At 47.8% G+C, this 21,717-nt stretch overlaps 1 protein-coding gene and 1 pseudogene across 1 annotated transcript; one reads left to right on the top strand and one right to left on the bottom strand.

The window, feature by feature from the left end:
• Positions 1 to 14,386: 14,386 nt before the first annotated feature.
• Positions 14,387 to 18,059, top strand: LOC125536268 (LRR receptor-like serine/threonine-protein kinase RPK2 pseudogene; annotated as a pseudogene).
• Positions 18,060 to 18,515: 456 nt separating this feature from the next.
• On the bottom strand, positions 18,516 to 20,331 carry LOC125536269 (glycerophosphodiester phosphodiesterase GDPD6-like). Its single transcript, XM_048699462.2, has 5 exons — positions 20,135 to 20,331; positions 19,692 to 20,051; positions 19,480 to 19,554; positions 19,290 to 19,399; positions 18,516 to 19,192 (listed from the first exon to the last, which is right to left on the bottom strand). The coding sequence occupies exons 1-5, from the start codon at positions 20,145 to 20,147 to the stop codon at positions 18,644 to 18,646; spliced, it is 1,107 nt and encodes a 368-aa protein (XP_048555419.2). The 5' UTR covers positions 20,148 to 20,331; the 3' UTR covers positions 18,516 to 18,643.
• Positions 20,332 to 21,717: the final 1,386 nt, after the last annotated feature.

Genomic DNA, 21,717 nt, shown 5'->3' with positions numbered 1-21,717 from the left:
CCCATGTTTTTGCACCAGAGTTTTACCTCGTCGGCGGTAAAGTTTGTACCGTTATCGGTTATGATGCTGTGGGAGACGCCATAACGGTGTACAACCCCGGATATGAAGTCTATCACTGGTCCGGATTCGGCCGTTTTAACAGGCTTGGCTTCTATCCATTTGGTGAACTTATCCACCATGACCAGTAAGTATTTTTGCCTATCGGTCCCACCTTTAAGGGGTCCGACCATGTCAAGCCCCCAGACCGCAAAAGGCCAGGTGATGGGTATAGTTTGGAGTGCGGTGGGTGGCATATGGCTTTGGTTGGCAAAAAGTTGGCAACCAGCGCATCGTTGGACTAGGTCCTGAGCGTCTGCCCGGGCCGTCGGCCAATAAAAGCCTGTACGGAAAGCCTTGCTAACAAGGGACCGAGCAGCGACGTGGTGACCACCGAGTCCGGCATGAATTTCAGCCAGAAGGTTCCGCCCTTCCTCTTCGAAGATGCACCTTTGAAGGACTCCGGTAGTGCTTTTCTTATAAAGCTCTCCCTCATGGACTCTATAGGCTTTAGATCGCCGCACTACGCAGCGGGCCTCGTTTTGGTCCTCCGGGAGTTCCTGCCTAGTAAGGTAGGCTAGGAATGGTTCTGTCCACGGGGCGATAACCGCCATTATTACGTGGGCTGAAGGTGTAATTTCATTGGCAAAGCCTCCAATTGTGTCAGATTGTTCGGCGTCGAGTGGTGCGGCTGGGTCCGGGCTGTTATTTGCGGGTTCCCCCTCCCATGCTACAGATGGCTTGAACAATCTTTCCAAAAATATGTTGGGGGGAACTGCATCGCGTTTTGCTCCGATGCGTGCCAGGACGTCCGCTGCTTGATTGTTTTCTCGGGCTATATGGTGAAACTCCAGCCCTTCGAACCGAGCTGACATTTTTAGGACGGCGTTGCGGTAATCTGCCATTTTTGGGTCCTTGGCGTCGAAGTCTCCATTTATTTGGGATATCGCGAGGTTTGAATCCCCGCGTACCTCTAGGCGCTGGATACCCATGGATACTGCTATCCGGAGACCATGTAGGAGGGCCTCATATTCGGCTGCATTGTTGGAATCCGTGTACATGATCTGGAGCACATATTGGACTGTGTCTCCTGTGGGGGACGTCAGGACGACACCGGCCCCTAGTCTGGCCAACATTTTGGAGCCGTCGAAATGCATAATCCAATTTGAATATGTGATGTACTCTTTAGGGAGCTCGACCTCCGTCCATTCTGCGACGAAGTCGACCAAAACTTGCAATTTAATAGCTCATCGTGGCTTATAGGTTATATCGAACGAGAGAAGCTCGATGGCCCATTTTGCAATCCGGCCCGTTGCATCATGGTTGTTGATAATATCGTTTAGTGGCACTTCCGAGGCTACTGTTATGAAACACTCTTGAAAGTAGTGTCGTAGCTTCTGTGATGCCATGAATACCGCGTATGCAATCTTTTGATAATGCGGGTACCGTGATTTGCATGGAGTGAGGACAGTGGACACGTAGTAGACCGGCCTTTGAAGGGGGAATTTGTGTCCGTCCGTTTCCCGCTCGACAACAAGCACTGCGCTGACAACTTGGTGTGTTGCTGCAATGTACAATAACATTGGTTCGCCAGTGATTGGCGCGGCCAGGACTGGGTTTGTTGCCAATATGGCTTTTATTTCATCAAGTCCGGCCGTGGCGTCATCCGTCCACTTGAAGTGTTCGGTGCGCCGAAGGAGGCGATAAAGGGGTAGTGCCTTTTCTCCCAAGCGGGAGATGAAGCGGCTTAAAGCTGCCACGCATCCGGTTAATTTTTGTATTTGTTTGAGGTCCTTTGGGATATCCAATTGTGACAAAGCTCGGATCTTGGCTGAATTTGCTTCAATTCCTCTACCGGATACAATGAAGCCCAAGAGCTTTCCGGCTGGGACGCCGAAGACGCATTTTTCCGGGTTGAGCTTGATGTCATATTTTCGGAGGTTATCGAATGCAAGCCTCAAGTCGTCTATTAGAGATTCGACATGTCTTGATTTGACGACCACATCATCCACATACGCCTCCACTGTTTTGCCGATCTGATTTGCCAGACATGTCTGGATCATGCGCTGATATGTTGCGCCGGCGTTTTTCAGCCCAAAGGGCATTGTGTTGAAGCAGAATGGGCCGTATGGTGTGATGAATGTTGTTGCGGCTTGGTCTGATTCTGCCATCTTGATTTTATGGTAACCGGAGTATGCGTCGAGGAAACACAACGAATCGTGTCCTACAGTGGCATCGATAATTTGATCGATACGGGGGAGGGGGAAGGGATCCTTTGGGCAAGCCTTGTTAAGGTCTTTAAAATCGACACACAGGTGCCAGGATTTGTCCTTCTTTGGTACCATCACCAGGTTTGCTAGCCAGTCCGGATGTTTTATGTCTCTAATGAATCCGGCCTCCAATAGCTTGGCTAGCTCCTCTCACATAGCCTGTCTCTTGGGTTCGGAAAAACGCCGAAGGGCTTGTTTGACAGGTTTGAATCCTTTTAGGATATTTAAGTTGTGTTCGGCCAGCCTGCGTGGGATCCCTGGCATGTCTGAAGGGTGCCAGGCAAAAATGTCCCAGTTCTCTCGTAGGAACTCTCGCAGTGCGGCGTCTACATCAGGGTTCGGTCGTGCCCCGATGGAAACTGTTTTATTGGGGTCCGTTGGATGGACCTGGAATTTGACTATTTCGTCAGCTGGCTTGAAGGATGTGGATTTGGATCTCTTGTCGAGTATCACATCATCCCTGTTAACCGTGGAGCGCAGCGCAGTCAATTCCTCGGCTGCTAAGGCTTCGGATAGTGCCTCAAGGGCTAATGCGGCCGTCTTGTTTTTGGCGCGGAGTGCTATGTCCGGATCACTAGCTAGAGTGATAATTCCATTCGGACCGGGCATCTTAAGCTTCATGTACCCGTAATGGGGTATTGCTTGGAAGATTGTGAATGCTTCCCGCCCTAGTAAAGCATGATATCCGCTCTTAAACGGGGCCACCTGAAACGTGACTTCTTCGGACCTGTAATTATCCGGCGTGCCGAACACCACATCTAGTGTGATTTTTCCTGTGCAGCGCGCTTCCTGACTGGGGATTATTCCTCTAAAGGTTGTGCTGCTTCACTCGACGCGGTTCCAGTCTATTTCCATTTTTTGAAGGGTTTCCTCATAAATGAGGTTCAGTCCGCTGCCTCCATCCATGAGCACCTTGGTGAGGCGAAAGCCGTCCACTATGGGACTGAGGACCAATGCGGCTGGTGCTCGGGCTGTTCGGAATCTAGGTTCATCACTTGTGTTGAAGGTAATGGCAGTGTCGCTCCATGGATTTATTGTTGCAACTTGATAGACTTCGGCGAGGCTGCGGAGTGTTCTTTTTCGCACATTGTTTGATGCGAAAGTCTCGAAGACTGTGAGAACGGTACTGGTGTCCTTGGGCTGGCTTTCTGCGGCCTCCGGAATTAAGAGGTCCTCGCCGATTTTGGCCACCTGCCGGAGTATCCAACATGCTCTAAGGCTGTGAGTTGGTGTAGCGTCCTCTGTACTGTGAATTCTACAGGGTCCATCAAGCCATCTTTCTAGTACGGTTCCATGCCCTGTAGAGGGTTTTGGCTTTTTGGTGTTTATCCCGGGTGTCCTGTGATGATGCACCCTCTTAGTTCGGACGGGATTACTATTCAAGGCCAGATTATCCCAAAAAATTATTTCGGTTTTCCAGGCGCTTTCCATCGCACAGTATTTTTGTACTATGGACGCCAAGTCAGCGAAGCGTGTGATATCACGACGACTTATGGCGTTAAGGATTCCCTTGTCCGTGCAATTACCGCAAAAAATTGAGATTGCGTCTTCCTCGCGGCAATCCTTTATCCTGTTCATAACCAGGAGGAATCTGGCCCGGTAATGATGTACTGTTTCCTCGGGCCTCTGCCTGATTTGGGAGAGATCGCTTATGATTGGGTGTGCGGGTGTCGTTGAATCTGAAACCTCACCCAATCCAAGATTCGGAGGCCGAAGAGTTTCCGAACTCTGAAGTTTGGATTCTTGGATGTTGTCCAGTGAATCTGGCCCGTTGCCTGATCCTAAGCTCAGGTCTTGAGTTATATCTCCCCCTCCACGGGTATCCGGCTTGGAGGGGTCGGGAATTCGGACGTAGCTAGTCCTTAAAATAGATGAAGGGTCGCCGCACATCGTCTCTACCACGGCAACGTGGTGGGTGACTTGGGGGGAGTTAATTTCTCTTAGATCGGGTTTAAGCCCAACCTGGTCGTAATCCATAGCGACCCCCAAGGCGGCGATGCGATCCAAGAGCTCGTTTACGGAAGAGAGCTCCATTGGATCTAGCTGCTCGACGAGCTCCGAGCTGACGTGTAGGTTGCTTTTGATGACCCGAGAGGTCACCGTCGGCGCAACAGCCGAACAGGCGGTCATGAGGAAACCACCTAGCCGGAGGGTTTGGCCGACAGCCAAGGCTCCCTTAGCAACAACGCCGCCTTTAAAGATGGGAGGAGGCATCCTTCCTGATTGTGACGGCACAGAGGAACTCTCAATGAAAGCACCAATGTCGGTGTCAAAACCGGCGGATCTCGGGTAGGGGGTCCCGAACTGTGCGTCTAGGCCGGATGGTAACAGGAGACAAGGGACACGATGTTTTTTACCCAGGTTCGGGCCCTCTCGATGGAGGTAATACCCTACTCCTGCTTGATTAATATTGATGATATGGGTAGTACAAGAGTGGATCTACCACGAGATCAAGGAGGCTAAACCCTAGAAGCTAGCCTATGGTATGATTGTTGTGTATGGAGTTGATTGCCTACGGACTACAACCCTCCGGTTTATATAGACACCGGATAGGGTTAGGGTTACACAGAGTCGGTTACAATGGTAGGAGATCTTGAATATCCGCATCGCCAAGCTTGCCTTCCACGCCAAGAAAAGTCACATCCGGACACGGGACGAAGTCTTCAATCTTGTATCTTCATAGTCCTGGAGTCCGGCTGAAGGTATAGTCCGGCTACCCGAACACCCCCTAATCCAGGACTCCCTCACGCCCCATGGCCACTTGTCAAGTTATTATAAGCGTTAGCATTGTGTACACTCATGAGTGTTGTTGAGTTGAACATTCTATATCGCTCATCTCTCTTTATCTTTCCTCCTCGCGTAATCGTCTTCTACCTCCTCATCCCCTTCCTCGGCTGGATCTTGACCCCCCTCCCATTTGACGCCTTCCCTAGGGTTGTAACAGATTTGGTACTCATAGCTAGGTTCTAGTTCGCCGTCGCGCATGTACTCCCTTGATCGAGCTATAACATCCCCTACAAAGGATGTCGGGGTTGCTCTTGAGACCAGAGGCAAAATCCTTGAGCAAGGCAGGCTTGATTTAGGGTGGTCGTGGCGGCACTGTTAGCCATGCTACTCGCGCAAACGAAATTTAGCCCGCAAGCCATGGAAGGGGTGCAGAAAACGCTGGGGTAGTTGCTAAAAAAACCTCACTCTCCCTCGAAGCCCAGCAATTAGATACTCGGGTGGCGGATTTCGACGAGGGCCCTGACGTGGTCAAACGCCAGCATGCAACCCCAATAGGCCACACTTTGCACTGCTGTGTCAACATCCAAGGTGCCCCTGACCGTGGTCCTCACCAACCACGAATCACCCCTCCTCCACCTGCCTCAACGGGAAAGTTTTAGGTATTCCCATCCTTGTCGTACTCCCGGTGCTCCAAATTCAAAAAACCATTCTTAAATTTAACAAAAAAATCCGGAAAAATATGAACGTTTCCAAAGAATGCGATCACAACTTCTAAAAATTTCAAATCCAAATTTGAAATGCACATTGAGAAAGGAAAAAGTGAAATCCATAAGTGAATAGTGTTAATGTTGCTTTTGTCTTTTTTTTCCTACACTATTCATGCTAGATTTTACATTTTTTTTCTCAGTATGTGTTTTGAGTTTTGACCTGAAACTTTTAGGGGTTGTAGTCACATTTCTTATGAACATTCACATTTTTTTCGAAACTTTTTGCTACATTTAAAAATGGTTTTTTCAATTTAGAGCACCGGGAGTACCTCAAGGATGGGAGTACCTGATATTTCCCCTACCTCAACAACCACCATCCTCTTACGATCGATATGTCAAGCTCCATGAGCGCCCACACCAACAAGACCGACAACACTCTCCACTACCACCGCGGCATGATCCCTACCGCCACAAGCTACCGAAGCATGATTTTCTGTGTTTCGCAAGTGTCGCGTCACGCATGTGATTCGATCTCTACTCAAGGCTGGTCATGTGATTTTGGGGGCCCGAGGCAAAGCTAGAACTTGAGGCCCCTTGCCCTTAATATAAACATCTTGAAATACTACTTATTTATCTTAAAAATACTACTACCTCTGTCTCATAATATGTAGTGTCAAAAACGTTCTTATATTATAGGACAGAGGGAGTACTTAATATGTGCATATACATGTATTATTACTAATAAACATTTCGGATTTGCGTCAATTTGATCTCGCGGGTAACCCAAGGTATATATATGACATATGGAGAAAGTAGACAAAGGTGCGTGTCTACGACAAGACATTTAATTCTAGGACATATATTCAACTATAGGAATACATTATAGGTACCAAAAGGTCTGCGAACCAACCTGTGATTGAGATGGTTAGGTGGACAGTGGAATCCCCAGCGCACCAGTGTTCAAACTCTGGTGCTCGCATTTATCCTGGATTTATTTCAAAAAAATTGACGATACGCTTTCATTAAGAGAAGACGTTCCCACCGACTACGAGACGTCTATGAGCATTTGCATCTGTACTGTGCTAAAAAAAAGTACCAAAAGGACAGATGACTACATGAGCAGTACAACAAGAAATTTGCATCAAATATGAATGATATAGACAATGTGGGACTGGAATCAGGTGACATACGCTGCATGTCACCTGATCCCAGTCCTGCTTTTATATATCTTCAAAAAACAAAGCAAAAGTACCACAATAGTGCGGAGTTACTCTTACGTCGATGCAAATGAGTAAATCAAGAGTTAATTACGCTATTATCTCGTTATTGCACGGTTCACCAGATAACTACTCGCCAAGACCAGCATCCAGAACATTGTTCTTCGTTTTTTGATATCTTTGAGATCTACACGACAAGAAAATAATTATCAAACTGCAGAAATAAGGGTTAATGAAACATACGGCGGAGGACATCGACGCCAGTACGCCACCAATTTAGGCGAGAGGCGGAAAAGCGAGCGGCGGTGCGGCGTGACGCGTGCTGGTGTTTTTTTTTTTTTGAGGTTGTTGCGATAGGGAAAGAAGCAAAATAGTTGGCTGCGTGCGTCTGGAAAATCCTATATGATGCACACTGCGTCAAGTTGTTGACCTTTCGCATAAGGGTTCAAGAGCGAGGGATGATCTGGGCCGGCCCGCCCAGGGCTTCAGCCATCCCGGTTTTGGGAACCTTCCAGGAGGTTCCTAGCTGGTTTTTCTGATCTGGGAACCTTTTAGGATGTTTATAAACCGTTTTTTTGTCTGTTTCAATTTCTTCTTCTTTTTTATCTTTTCCTTTTTCTTTTTGTCTTTTCTCTCCTTTTTTCTGTTTCTGCTTATTTCCTTTCTTTTTTGTTTTCATTAAAAAATGTTTATATTTTTTAATTATCCACAAATTTATAAAATGTTTGCATTTTACAAAAAAAATGGGATTTCCAAAATCATTGTTTTAAAAAAATGTTCGTGTTTCCAAAAACTGTTCACGTTCTCAGATTTGTTCCACAGTTTCAGAAATGTTTGCGTTTTCAAAAAACTTTTCAGTTTCTAAAAATTGCTCCTGTTTTCAAAAGTTGTTCAAAAATTTCAAAAAATGTCCGTATTCCCGAAATTTTTCACGTATTCAAATTTGTTCTGTGGTTTCAAAAAATGTTTATGTTTTCAACAAACTTTTGTATTTCCAAATTTTTTTCCTATTTTCAAAAATTATTCACAAATTTCAAAAAATGTTCCTATTTTAAAATTTGTTTGGGAGTTTTAAACAATGTTCACATTTTCAAATTTTGTTAATAATTTTTATAAAAATTCTGTTTAAAAAATGTTCATATGTTCAAAAAATGTTGGTGATTTTCATAAAATGGTCGCATTTTTAGAAAATGTTTGTACTTTTTTCAAGATTTTTTTAGAACATTGAAAATTGTTCTCGTTTGATAAAACATTCTTTAAAAAAAATAGTCGGATGTCTATAAACATGAACAATTTTTGAAATCCTGAACATGTTTTAAAAAATAGGAATAATTTCTGAAAACACAAACATTCTTTTTGAATTTCTGAACAAATTTCAGTATCGAGAACATTACTGGGAATTTCGAGCAAAACAACACACCAAAAAGAAAAATCAGAAACAAAGAAAAGAAAATGTTTGGTTTTGCGTTGTCTTTGGTTCTTATAAACTTGCGCTGCCCTACAATCATTCGCTCTGATTATCTCTACTGGCTAGCACAACAAGCTCTAATACCTGAGGTATCGGGTTTGATCCCTCGTGACGTGTGAATTTTTTTTTGTGATTTTACGCTACAATGCTAGGTCGCTTCTCTGTACAGATCCGCTCATGCGCCAGCGAGCTAGCCCAGTCGGTCACCCGTGCGTTTGCCTGACAGTCTGCCGCAATAAGCGGTAGATAGGAGCTCCCCGTGAGTCTTGCCTCTGCGTTGCATTCTCCCTTGTGATCTACTATATAGTCTGTGTATGTACCTGGGAGAGGACCCATGATTTTGGGGGGGGGGGGGGGGGGGGGGCCTGGGGCGACAGCCCCCCCCCCCCCCCTACCTCAGCCCTCAGGGCCAGCCCTATCTTTGCCGCACCTACTTTGACCTCTACCAGACGCCGCCAGAGGAGTGGGTGACCACGAGTGCTGTACATGGAAGGCCACTCCACGCTATGGTGTCATGCATACAAGCCCCTACATGGCCTCGATACTTGGACCACGTTCACCGCGGTGCTGCAAGCGGATTTCGGTCAAGACGGGTTTGACACGTTGCTTCACCAGCTACCACCTTCTGGGGTATGGTGGCAGGTATGCCGTTACGTACGCAGGAACGAGACAGTGCATCAAGGGGCAACGGATGGCTACACATGAGTAGGGGTACGCAGCGACGGGGAGCCTGGAACAGGGCAAAGATTGGACCTCAGCACGAGTTGTGTGCACGCAAAAAATAGCCTAAAGCTCTGATAGCATGTTTGGAAATATGCAACTTCTATTTCCTGTGACCATAGGTCCGTATATACACGTACAAGTGTGGTACAATATGCATAATAGCATGTATAGAATATGAAAAATACAAATAATAGACAGCTAAATATATATAACTCTAACACCATCTTTTATCCGCAATTTTTATTGCATATCTTGAATGATGCTTGTTTTTGTTCGCTTGCAGATCTTCATGATCAAGTCGATCGTGCTTCCAACACCACCAATAATTACATATATGAGTTAATTTAGCAATTGCATAAACACATCATATAGTAAATCGGTGTAGTCAGGACCGTCACAGTCTCCTCCTACAAAAATCAACGACCTTTCGTTGAAAGATCAAGACACCAGTTAGGGATCGATGGTTGCTCCGATTTGGATATGCCGCCGAAAAAGTTGAATCGCTTCACACCGCCGGTGGCTGCTCACCACCACTTTCGCGCTTCTTTATTCCAAAGCGGACAAGCAACCGGAGCTTTAGACTCGAAGCCTTGCCGTCAAGAACAAATGTTATCGTCCATCACTAGCGACGTAGCCAGTCACCTAACACGGAGAAAAAACATCCCTGATACACCCGTGGCTCTCGCTTGTTTTTAGTACTATTATTAATCCATTCTTCCTTGGCCGATCGGCCGGCCCAGCACGCGCGCATGCAAACGCAGCGCGGCCGGAGCTTTTTCCTCGATCGGAGCCGACGATGCCCCGTGCCCCGTAGGCGTCACCCTCGCTCGGAAAATCTATCCCTAGCGCGCGGAACATGCCGGATCCACGCCGCACCACACCGGTCACCACCACCGCGCACCGCACTCTCTTTCTCTGCCCTTATCTATCCCCCGCGCGTGCTCCACTACCGCTGCCGGAGCCGCAGCTTTGACTGGCCATCGCCGCCGTTGACTGGCCCCACGCCTCCACTGAGAGAGCCACCGGAAACCACCAACCCAGCCCACTGCCTGCCGGCCCTGCGGCCCCACCCACGCCGCCGGTACGTGAGGTGGGGTGGTGGGGTCTGGGCTCTCGGGCCCCGTCGCTTTCGGAACTCCGAGCCCCTCGGCGCGGAAAGCGACGGGTGGGGAGGGGCCGCACCGGCGAGGAGCGGAGCGCGTGCGCGCATCGGTCGGGGTAGGCAGGGACGCAGCCGCGCGTTTGGGCACGGCCGTGGCGGCCGTCGGATTACAGGGCACGGGCGGTAGATCGAGGGCGTGAGAGGAGAGCGGGTGCGTGCGTGCGTGCGAGAGGTTGGCGCGGGAGGCGACGGTGAAAAAGCACCGGCCGGCGTGGGACGGGGACGAAAGGCAAGGAAGCGGAAAGCCGACGGACCCGCTTTTCGACTGGCTTTCGCAAGTTTTGCGGCTGGGTACACGTACGCGGTGCTTACGAATAGGGTACAATCAGGTAACACGAGACTCTAGTTTTTGGCTTAGATGTTAGGTTTCTTGGTGCTGGATAACTCATTAGGTTCCTAGACTTGACACCGATATTCATATTTTCCTGTATTTGTATCAGTCTTATCATGTTCATCAATCTGAAAATGTTGTGCATGTGATCATCTGTGATTGTCTACTACAACAAGGTTTGCCCGGCTCCGAAAAAGGAGGGGCGATGATGCGGCGCGCCTTCGGCTCGCTCCAGTGCTTCTAGTCGTCGCTAGATGGTCTACGGACCTGAATGCAATTTTTACTTCCGGTGTTCTTTGTACTATCTTGACCATTGATGAATATATTGTAAGTTTTCCTCAAAAAAAACCTTCCAGTTTTTGCATGATTAGATCATCTCCGACATATGCCCAAAAGTCCGGTGCCTTAAAAATGGTTATAGGCCATGAGAGCGAAGGTTTTGGACACCAGAAATTTTTTCCACTGTAACAGATGCCCTAAAACTGGTGCCCTGAAATTTGAAAAATATTTGAAACATGAGATCCAACGGTGTGGAGGCCAAGAGGCGAACCTAACAATCGCTAGTTACCGAGCTCGATTTCACCCGATAAAGGTCGCCAGGTCATGACGCTCGTCGGGCCAGAGGTGGCGCCAACTCTGGCGGCAGTATGCCGCCCAAGCGCTGAGAGCTCTGAATAGGCCTGGATGCTTATTGACCTCATCGGCCAAACAGTGGTGCCACGACGGCCATATCGGGAAGTGGGGGAGGGGGATGCTTGAAATCGGTTATAATCAGAGGTGACGTTCCGAGCTTCCATGGAGCGGCGCTCGTCTCGACCAGCGGGAACAAGCGGTGGGATGGCGACGGGGCCGAGGATGGTAGGAGGAGTGGCGGCGACATTGATGTCGAGATTCGACCAGAATCGGCGTATGACGGTATGGCGGTGACTGTCGGGGGACTCGAAAGTTTCAACGGGATAGTTGGGTTCTACCGAAGCGTTTTCGTTTTAGGGCAATCCCTAGAGGTGCTTCAATTTTGCAGCAAATTGTCCGACACTTGTATTTTTTCGCACTAAATAGAGATAGGACATTCGCTGAAGTTGACTATTTAGCCCAGAGTATCTCAAACGTTAGTTTTTTTGCATCGTTGTTGTTTTCGGTATCTGTTGAATATGCTCTTAGATAACGTATGAGTAACCATATTTTTGTTACGAATTCAACTACTTACGAACTCTAACCCTAAACCCTAAAACCCAGCTAAGTGGTATGTGAGTAGGGGACCAACTAAAGGGAGCTGAGTGGGCCCTCTCCCAACTTTTCACAAATCCTTTTAAATTCTTGAAAACTATCATTTTTTTCAATTGCATATTTAATGCCCCTACTCACACATTCTACCCCCTCTCGGAATCTTTTCTGGGTTCACCCTAATTTGAGTTGTGATGTAGGTCCACATCGTATGGAGTAATGGCTATACATTAAAAACCTATATGTGACAGAAAATATGTATTGTGTCTTTTGTACAAGAATGTCTGTAATAACTCCTATCATATGCTAGTATCATAGGATTTTTTTATGCGTCACTTTCGCCATATATCTATACTAAGCGTGAAACATATGTCTATCACTAAAAATGTCCATGATTGTTTTTTCTAGCAATAAGTGGTGATGACACTTAAAACAACTCACCCTCTAGTTTGTCCATACAATTCTCGAAGGTATCAAGACCATATCATTGAATTGCCACATATCTTCACTAATATGTAATAAATATCCCATGTTTTCTTGTTCTATCTCATATGCTTATTGTCTCGGCGGCTACCACACCCACTATACTACATGCCAACATGGACACATCCAAGTGTCATTGTCGATAATGCACAACTTTGCCACTTCGTCTGTGTACCACTTTATCCCACGAGGCCACGGCGCCCCCCACATACCAACACACATAAGCGATTGTTGTGGGCAAATCCCTTTTAGGCTCCCCACATGATATCCAGTCACCATTTTTATGCCATGAATGTGATTCTTAAATTCACATTATTTTGACCCTAAGAAAAATCATGTTAACGTGGAGTAACTGGAAGCCCACTTTTTCTTTACACTAACTGGAAACTCACTTACCCCGCAAAAAAAAACTAAAAACTCACTTAGCCCAAATAACAAGCCATTATTTATTTATGACAGGAACAAGTCTCGTTAACAAAAGCCAGCGGCCATCCAAGCAGCAGCGCAGTCAAAATGGGCAACCAGGGTCAATGGGAGGGAACTGGATCCTCTAACATTGAGAAGGAATGTTAGAGAAGCTACAATACTCTAACTTTTCTTCTTTCTGTTCCTATGATTATGGCTAAAATGATTTAAATTAATTTGCAAATTGATGGTCTACCGTGTACATTTATAGTAATTACATGCAAACAATTGATGGTGAAATAAAATTAAAATTAAATTATTTATATCTACAGTAAATACCAACACTAAACAACCTATTAACTATCTACTAATAGTCCCTAAATTTCCTTCTTCATTTTACACTAGGCTAACACTGTAGCATGGTGACATTCCTTCTTGATGTTAGAGGATCCGATTCCCAATGGGAGAGCCAACCAGCGTCTCCCTCCCCTTGCAAGTGCAAATTTTTCAGCACTTATATTTTTTCGCACAAAATAGATAGGACAATAACTAAAGTTGACTATTTAGCCCAAAGTATCTCAAACGTCGTTTTTTTTGCACCGTTGTTGTTTTCGGTATATGTGAAGATGCTCTTAGATAATGTACAAGTAACCCTATTTTTGTTACGGATTCAACTACTTACGAACCCTAACCCTAAACCCAAAAAACCAGCTAAGTGGTATGTGAGCAGGGGGACCAACCAAAGGGGGCTGAGTGGGCCTTCTCTCAACTTTTCACAAATCCTTTTAAATTCTTGAAAACAATCTCTTTTTTCCAATTGCATATTTAACGCCCCTACTCACACATTCTACCCGCTCTCGGAATCTTTTCTGGGTTCACCCTAATTTGAGTTGTGATATAGGTCCACATCGTATGAAGTAATGGCTATACATTAAGAAGCAATATGTGACACAAAATATGTATTGTGTCTTTTGTACAAGAATGTCTGTGATAACTCCTATCATATGCTAGTATCATAGGTCACTTTTGCCATATATCTATACTAAGAACCGTGAAACATATGTACTAAAAATGTTGATGATTGTTTTTTCTAGCAATAAGTGGTGATGACACTTAAAACAACTCATCCTCTAGTTTGTCCGTACAATTCTCGGAGGCATTAAGACCATATCATTGAATCACCACATGTCTTCACTAATATCTAATAAATATCACGTGTTTTCTTGTTCTATCTCATATGCTCCTTGTCTCGACGGCTACCACACCCACTATACTACATTCCAACGTGGACACATCCAAGTGTCATTGTCGATAATGCACAACTTTGCCGCTTCGTCTATGCACCGCTCTATCCCACGAGGCCACGACGCCCCCTACGTATCAACACGCATGAGCCATTGTTGTTGGCAATCCCTTTTGGCCTCCTCACATGATATTCGGTCACCATTTTTTTTCCCAAAAAGCCTTGAATATTGGTCCTCAAATTCATGATATTGTGAGACTAAAAAATCATGTTTTTCTGCGGGGTCCTAAAAAAAAATCAAAAGCCTGGGCCCATCCAAGCAGCGCAGCCAAAATGGGCAACCAGAGTCAATGGGGCAGCCAACCAGGGTCTCCCTCCCTCCCCTGGCAAGTGCCAACCACACTGACTCACCCCACACGGTCGCACCGCGCTAGTGCCAGTGCCACTGTGCGGCTCGCCCACATGCCCCGAGCTTCCAACCCAAGCAAACCCCACGCCACCCCCACCACCCGACGGCTCGCACCGCGGAGCTTCGCCCCACTCCCAGCCGAGGCCCTCCCGCACCGGGCCCCGACCCTCCCCCACTGTCCCGCTCCATTGCGACGGCGGCGCCCGCCGCCGCCGCGCCCCATGGCCACCCTCCTCTCCCAAACCCTACCCACGCTGCTGCTGCTGCTCGTCGCGGCCGTTCGGGCGTCCGGCGCCGGGGGCGGCGGCGGCGAGCGGGGGGCCCTGCTCAGCTTCAAGGCGGCCGTGACCGCCGACCCGGGCGGGCTCCTCCGCGCCTGGTCCCCGGCGTCGCCCGACCACTGCCTCTGGCCGGGCGTGTCGTGCGGCGCGTCCGGCGAGGTCGTGGCGCTCAACGTATCCGCCTCCCCCGGCCGCCGCCTGGCGGGCGCGCTCTCCCCGTCCGTCGCGGCGCTGCGCGGCCTCCGCGCGCTCGCGCTCCCCTCCCACGCGCTCTCCGGCCCGCTCCCCGCCGCGATCTGGTCGCTGCGCCGCCTCCGCGTGCTCGACCTCTCCGGCAACCGCCTCCAGGGCGAGATCCCGCCGTTGCTCGCCTGCGCCGCGCTGCACACGCTGGACCTCGCCTACAACCAGCTCAACGGCTCCGTGCCCGCCGCGCTCGGCTCGCTCATGGTGCTCCGGCGCCTCTCGCTTGCCTCCAACCGCCTGGGCGGCGCCATCCCCGATGAGCTGGGTGGTGCCGGCTGCCGCAGCCTGCAGTTCCTCGATCTCTCCGGGAACCTCCTCGTCGGCGGCATCCCCCGGAGCCTGGGGAACTGCAGCAAGCTGGAGGCGCTCTTGCTCTCCTCCAACCTGCTGGATGACGTCATCCCGCCGGAGATTGGACGCCTCAGCAATTTGCGGGCTTTGGATGTGTCGAGGAACAGCCTGAGCGGCCCTGTGCCAGCGGAGCTCGGTGGTTGTGTTGAACTTTCAGTTTTAGTGCTGTCCAACCCTTATGCGCTGGTTGGTGGTTTGAATGCATCGGATGGTGAGGATGTTGAGGACTTCAACTATTTCGAGGGAGGGATTCAGGATGTTGTTGCTGCGTTGCCGAAGCTGAGGGTGCTATGGGCGCCAAGAGCTACACTGGAGGGGGAGTTGCCGGGGAACTGGAGCTCTTGCCAGAGCTTGGAGATGGTGAACTTGGGAGAGAATTTGATCTCTGGTGGAATTCCCAAAGGGCTGTTGGACTGCAAGCATCTCAAGTTCTTGAATTTGAGCTCGAACAAGTTAACAGGTTCAGTTGATCCATCACTTCCTGTGCCCTGCATGGATGTGTTTGATGTCAGCGGAAACCGGCTGTCTGGCTTGATCCCAGTGTTTCTCTCAAAGGATTGCCCTTCATCTCAGCTCCCATTTGATGACCTGGTGTCAGAATACTCTTCCTTCTTTGCATATCAGGCGATTGCGGGCTTCTTTTCATCTTCAGCAGTCATGGCTACTGATTTGACGAGTTACCATAGTTTTGCCCAGAACAATTTTACTGGAACAGTGACATCCTTGCCGATTGCTGCCGAGAAGCTGGGAATGCAGGGATCCTATGCTTTCCTTGCTGATGGGAATAATCTTGTCGGTGAGTTGCAACCTGGCCTATTCAACAAGTGCAACAGTTCAAGGGGTTTCATGGTGGACGTTAGCAACAACCTGATAACAGGAGGTATCCCTGTAGAGATTGGATCGTTGTGCACTTCTCTTGTTGTTCTTGGTGTTGCTGGTAACCGCCTTTCTGGTTTGATACCGACAAGTATTGGGCAGTTGAATTATCTTATCAGCTTGGATTTGAGCAGGAACCAGCTTGTTGGTGAAATTCCGACTTCTGTCAAGAACTTACCACATTTGGAGCTACTCTCTTTGGGTCATAACCTTCTAAATGGAACTATTCCAAATGATATTAATCATCTGCAATCTCTGAAGGTTTTGGACCTGTCCTCAAACCGCCTCTCCGGAGAGATCCCTCATGCACTGGCTGACTTGACAAATCTCACTGCCCTCCTCCTTGATAATAATAAACTCACTGGGAAGATACCGGCCGAATTTGCCAATGCGGCATCTCTTACCATGTTTAACGTGTCATTCAACAATTTGTCTGGTCCAGTGCCAACAAATAGCAGTGCAGTTGGATGTGACAGCATTATTGGAAATCCTTTGCTACAATCTTGTCACACATATACCCTGGCTGTTCCCTCCGCTGGTCAGCAGGGTCGTGATCTGAATTCATACGACAACGATACAGCACCTCTGGATCCACAAAACCAAGGAGGAAATAGTTCATTCAATGCAATTGAAATAGCTTCGATAACATCAGCAACAGCTATTGTTTCAGTCCTTCTTGCTCTGATTGTACTATTTATTTACACAAGAAAGTGTGCACCCTTTATGTCAGCTCGATCATCTGGAAGAAGGGAAGTTATAATCTTCCAAGAAATCGGAGTGCCGATCACTTATGAGACTGTTGTTCGAGCTACTGGAACTTTCAACGCAAGCAATTGCATTGGAAGTGGGGGTTTTGGAGCCACCTACAAAGCTGAAATTTCACCTGGAGTCTTGGTAGCTATAAAGAGGCTTTCTGTTGGGAGATTCCAGGGATTGGAACAGTTCCATGCCGAGATCAAAACTCTTGGGAGATTAAGACATCCTAACCTTGTTACCTTGGTAGGCTACCATCTTGGTGAATCTGAAATGTTTCTCATATATAACTACTTGCCTGGAGGAAATCTTGAGAGATTCATACAAGAGAGATCAAAGAGACCAGTAGAGTGGAAGAGGCTGCACAAGATTGCTCTGGACATTGCAAAAGCACTCGCTTATCTGCATGACACTTGTGTACCTAGGATCCTTCATCGTGACGTGAAACCAAACAATATTTTGTTGGACACTAACCATAATGCTTACCTCTCAGACTTTGGACTGGCAAGGCTCTTGGGAAATTCGGAAACCCATGCAACCACTGGTGTTGCTGGAACTTTTGGATATGTTGCTCCAGAATATGCTATGACATGCCGTGTTTCAGATAAAGCCGATGTGTATAGCTATGGTGTTGTACTGATGGAGCTAATATCAGACAAGAAGGCCTTGGATCCATCATTTTTTCCTTATGGCAATGGGTTTAACATAGTTGCCTGGGCATGCATGCTGCTCCGCCAAGGCCGTGCTCGTGATTTCTTCGTCGATGGTTTGTGGGATGTGGGCCCGCATGATGACTTGGTAGAGGTGTTGCATTTAGCAGTGATGTGCACCGTTGAATCGCTCTCTATACGACCAACTATGAAGCTAGTTGTTCAACGACTAAAGCAACTCCAGCCCCCAATGCGAGAACACCGATGAGGGCGCATGATTCACTTACTGAACGTGTAGAAGGTACAGATAACTGTAACTTGGGGCCCTTGATGTTTTTTCTTCTTCTAATCAATTGTTTAACTAGATTTTATCTTGTAGATCCCAGCTTTGTATAATATAGTTCTCCACTTAATTGCCAACTACTGTATCTGCAGATATGACAAGCAGATGTAAATTAACAATCTTAGTTCTAAAGATTTGATTCACGATTGGCTGACTCCATCGTTTACAAGATTGTTCAGTGTCTTGATATTGATAAATGCATCCACAAAATTTTGATGTCCTCATCCACAAAGTTGCATGTTTCAGTGTGTGTGTGTGTGTGTGTACATCATCTGCTAAAGTTTTGGTATGAATATATTTCTCATTGTTTGCTAAACTTGTATATGGAGAGATGTGTTGATGTTAGCAATTAATTCAGCATGTAGACATTATGTACACCAACCAGGAACCGCAAGAAGAACATGCAACTTTTTGGTTCAGTTGACACATTGTGTTACTGATTTTTATCTTCTCTGGTTAGAAAGATGAACAGTTACCATTTTGCCTTGTTGGGAGACCCACTGAAGAAACCTGGCAAGATACTGTTGCTGGTAGCTTATACAGTACTAACTGAGAACAGGGGACACCATCACATTCGCACGATGCACGATAAGAGAAACCAGTCCCGATGTAACGAATCCATTCCATGTATTGCCAATGCAAAATCCAATCCTGAACAACCCAAGGAGAAGAGAGAAACCTATCTGAACCTGCCTGTGGCTATCTGAACGTATAGGGTACTCATGTGTGGTCTGCCGATCAGTTCTTGGCGGCGGTCCAGTCCTGGAAGCGGCGGAGGCTGGCGGGGAAGTCGGTGAAGAGGCCGTCGACGCCGACGTCGTTGAGCCAGTAGTCGTACTCGGCGTAGGGGTCCTGCCGGAAGTTGTAGTGCAGGAAGCGGTTCTCGTTCCGGTACGTGTAGGGGTGCACCTGCAGGCCCCTGGCGTGCGCCATGGCCACCATGTCCGTCGGCGTCGCCAGCGTGTTGTCCCTCGTCGGCGGCACCACCGTGTCCTTCCACGGCCCGATCCCCACCACGTACTCCCGCATGTAGTCCAGGTACTCGTCGGAGGTGATCTCCTCGTACGACTGGTCCGTGTCCTCCGTCCGCACCGTCACGTCGTCGATGAGGAACACCTTGGGCGAGTCGGTCAGGTCGGCGGCGTAGATGAGCGACGTCGGCGCGAAGGACTGGATGAACACCGGCCTCTCCTTCCACCGCTTCGTCATGTACTTGCCCCCGTACCCGTACTTCTTCAGCGTCCCGATGAACTTGTCCTCGTACTTCTTCCCGTCCGCCCACTTCACCTGCAATCGTTGCCATCGAATCGATCGACAGATGAATTCATGGACAATTTACGAACTATTTTGTGGCTTTGTTTATGGATGTGTGTTGATCACGTACGTGCTGGTTGATGAACACGGGGCTCTTCATCTCCGGGTAGATCCCGACGACCCTCTTGGCGTTCAGCGCGATGTCGATGAACTCGTCGAAGGTGATGATGGGAGAAATGCCTTCACAAACATAGGGGATTAACATCGTAGACGGGTGATCTGATTTCACCAGAATAATGAAGGAATTAATGTACGCGTACCATCGTGAGATTTGTCACGGAAGGACCATCTCTGCTTCACTCTCAGCGTCTTCAGCTCGGCCAGCGTGAAATCAGCTGCCAAATCAGGAAGAAAATCGATGGATTAATTGATCGCTGGATCTTGGCATATCGATCGATCAAAGATAGGAATGCGGTTAAGATTCCGGTCGAAAATAGGAAGGTGGTTATGATGGATGGATGGACGGGCGTACTGATGAAGTATCCGGTGACGTTGGCCCACTGCACCTCGAGCGTGCGGCGGCGGGCGGCGAACTCCTTGTGGTCGGCGACGTCGGTGGTGTCGTCCAGCGTCACGTCGTGGAAGCAGACGAGGTGGCCGTCCTTGGTGGCCACGATGTCCGCCTCGATGAAGTCGGCGCCCTCGTCGACCGCGCGCATGTACGCCGCCGCCGTCTCCTCGGGGAGCTCGCCGTTGGAGCCCCTGTGCGCGATGTTGTACGGCCGCGACGTCTGCAGCGGCTGCTTCGCCGCCGCCGCCCCGACCAGCGGCCGCGCCGTCGCGCCGCTGCTCGCGCACCCGAGGACCAGCAGCGCCGCCGCGACGACGATACCTGCGCACGCGCGCACGCAAACACACGTCAGGCGTACGCCAAGATTGATTCGGAGGGATCACGAGAGAGATCGGAGACGTTACAGAGGGAAGCCATTTCCCCGGACGGAGCGCGAGCTTGTGTTGGCGGCGTAGCGCTGCCGCCGGCTGGTCGTGGGTGGTGCTAGGGGTAGTTGAGATGGCGGCGATGCCGAGTATATATGAGAAGACTTGCGAGGAATATCCTAACGAGTAACAAGATTTTGGGGTTGTTTCACGTTCTAAAAATCTGTTTTTTAGTTGCTAATAATCTCTTAGGTATAGTGGGATACTCTCGTTTCCTCTAGAAAATCTATATAATGTATTTTCTGTATTTTTTGAGCTTTATATACGGATATTTGTAACAGAGATCCCGAGTTTTTCCTTTTCTTTTTGAAAACAATCTTGACTTTCTTGACTGCAAATGGAAGCTAACAAAATTCCTTTTTTTTTTGAGAGAAAGCTAACAAAATTCCAGTTGGCATCACGTCTCATTTTTCTTCGGAGGAAGTTGGGCTGACATTGCAGTATTTAGGCCTGAAGCCCAAGGCCTTCGATCGAAATTTACTTTGGCAGACAGCGATGAGGTTTCCAGCGGCCTATTTACCAGACACCATGGCTTCCCCTCAAAAAAAGAAGAAGCAGCAGACACCATGGCTCATCCAACCAGGAACTTGTCTAAAAAAATCAACCAGAAAAAAGGGGAATAACTGCCCCTTGCGGAATGCTAAAAAAAAAAACTACCCCTTGCGGGGATCTCCATGAGTTACTTTTGGTGGCTTGTGAGCGTGCCAAGTGACGCATTCAACACCGTCACATGTCATGTGTTGGGTGTCTTCTCTGGATTTTTTTATGTACACATGTTCGCGTTCTAGATGGGTTTTCCTTGGATTTTTTATCTTCCCCAGGTTTTTCATAGGTTTTGGAGAATTTTTTTTGCGGATCCAACTATGCTTCTCGAGAAAAAATTAGTGCTTCCACAATAAGCACATATTTGCTTCACGTGGAAGAACAAATTTACTTTCATGAGAAGCATAGATTTGCTTAGCATGGAAGCACAAAGTTTCTTTCACGATATGCACAGTTGTGCTTCTTGGAAAACAATATGTACTTCTATGAGAAGCACGAATTTGTTTCCGCGAGCGTGCTTCTCAGGAAAAAAAGTGCTTCCATGAGAAGCATTATTTGCTTCGCATGCAAGCACAACTGTGCTTCGAAAAAAGCAACATGTGCTTCCAAAAGAAAGCAACACGCGAGAGAACTTGTTTTGGGGTTTATTTGGTTTTTCCCTATTTTTGTTTTTATTGATTTCTGTTTTTTTCCTTTGAAAAAAGATCATCGAAACATATTAAAATGGGATCTAGTTTGAAGATCTCGATGCGAGAAATCCAACAATGAGAGCGATTCAATATTTGGATGCACGGTTCAATTTCAATAGATAAGACGGTTTGAAAGAATGATTTTAAAAAAACTCACAGGCTATGACAAGTGGAACCCATGCAGTTCGCTATTTGTCAAACCACGGAAGATGAGAGAGTAACCTTTGCAAGGTGCACTTTTAACTAGTGATTTCAAACAAAAAGACGAACCATGAACAAGTGGGCACGGATACACCCTAAGTCAATCCATACTCCATCCTTGCCTTTGAA

This window comes from Triticum urartu, chromosome 2A (assembly GCF_056163025.1).
Source record: "Triticum urartu cultivar PI428250 chromosome 2A, HENAU_Tu73, whole genome shotgun sequence".
NCBI classification, from domain to species: Eukaryota; Viridiplantae; Streptophyta; class Magnoliopsida; order Poales; family Poaceae; genus Triticum; species Triticum urartu.
The sequence above is the reverse complement of the archived record's forward strand: the minus strand, read 5'-3'. Positions and strand labels throughout refer to the sequence as shown.

Bases quoted from the DNA above. Each gene is read 5' to 3' on its own strand.
- LOC125536269 (XM_048699462.2), bottom strand. The intron at 19,555-19,691 runs GTACGCCCGTCC...CTGATTTGGCAG, and splicing joins CGTCACCGGATACTTCATCA to CTGATTTCACGCTGGCCGAG. The intron at 19,193-19,289 runs GTACGTGATCAA...CAACGATTGCAG, and splicing joins CCGTGTTCATCAACCAGCAC to GTGAAGTGGGCGGACGGGAA.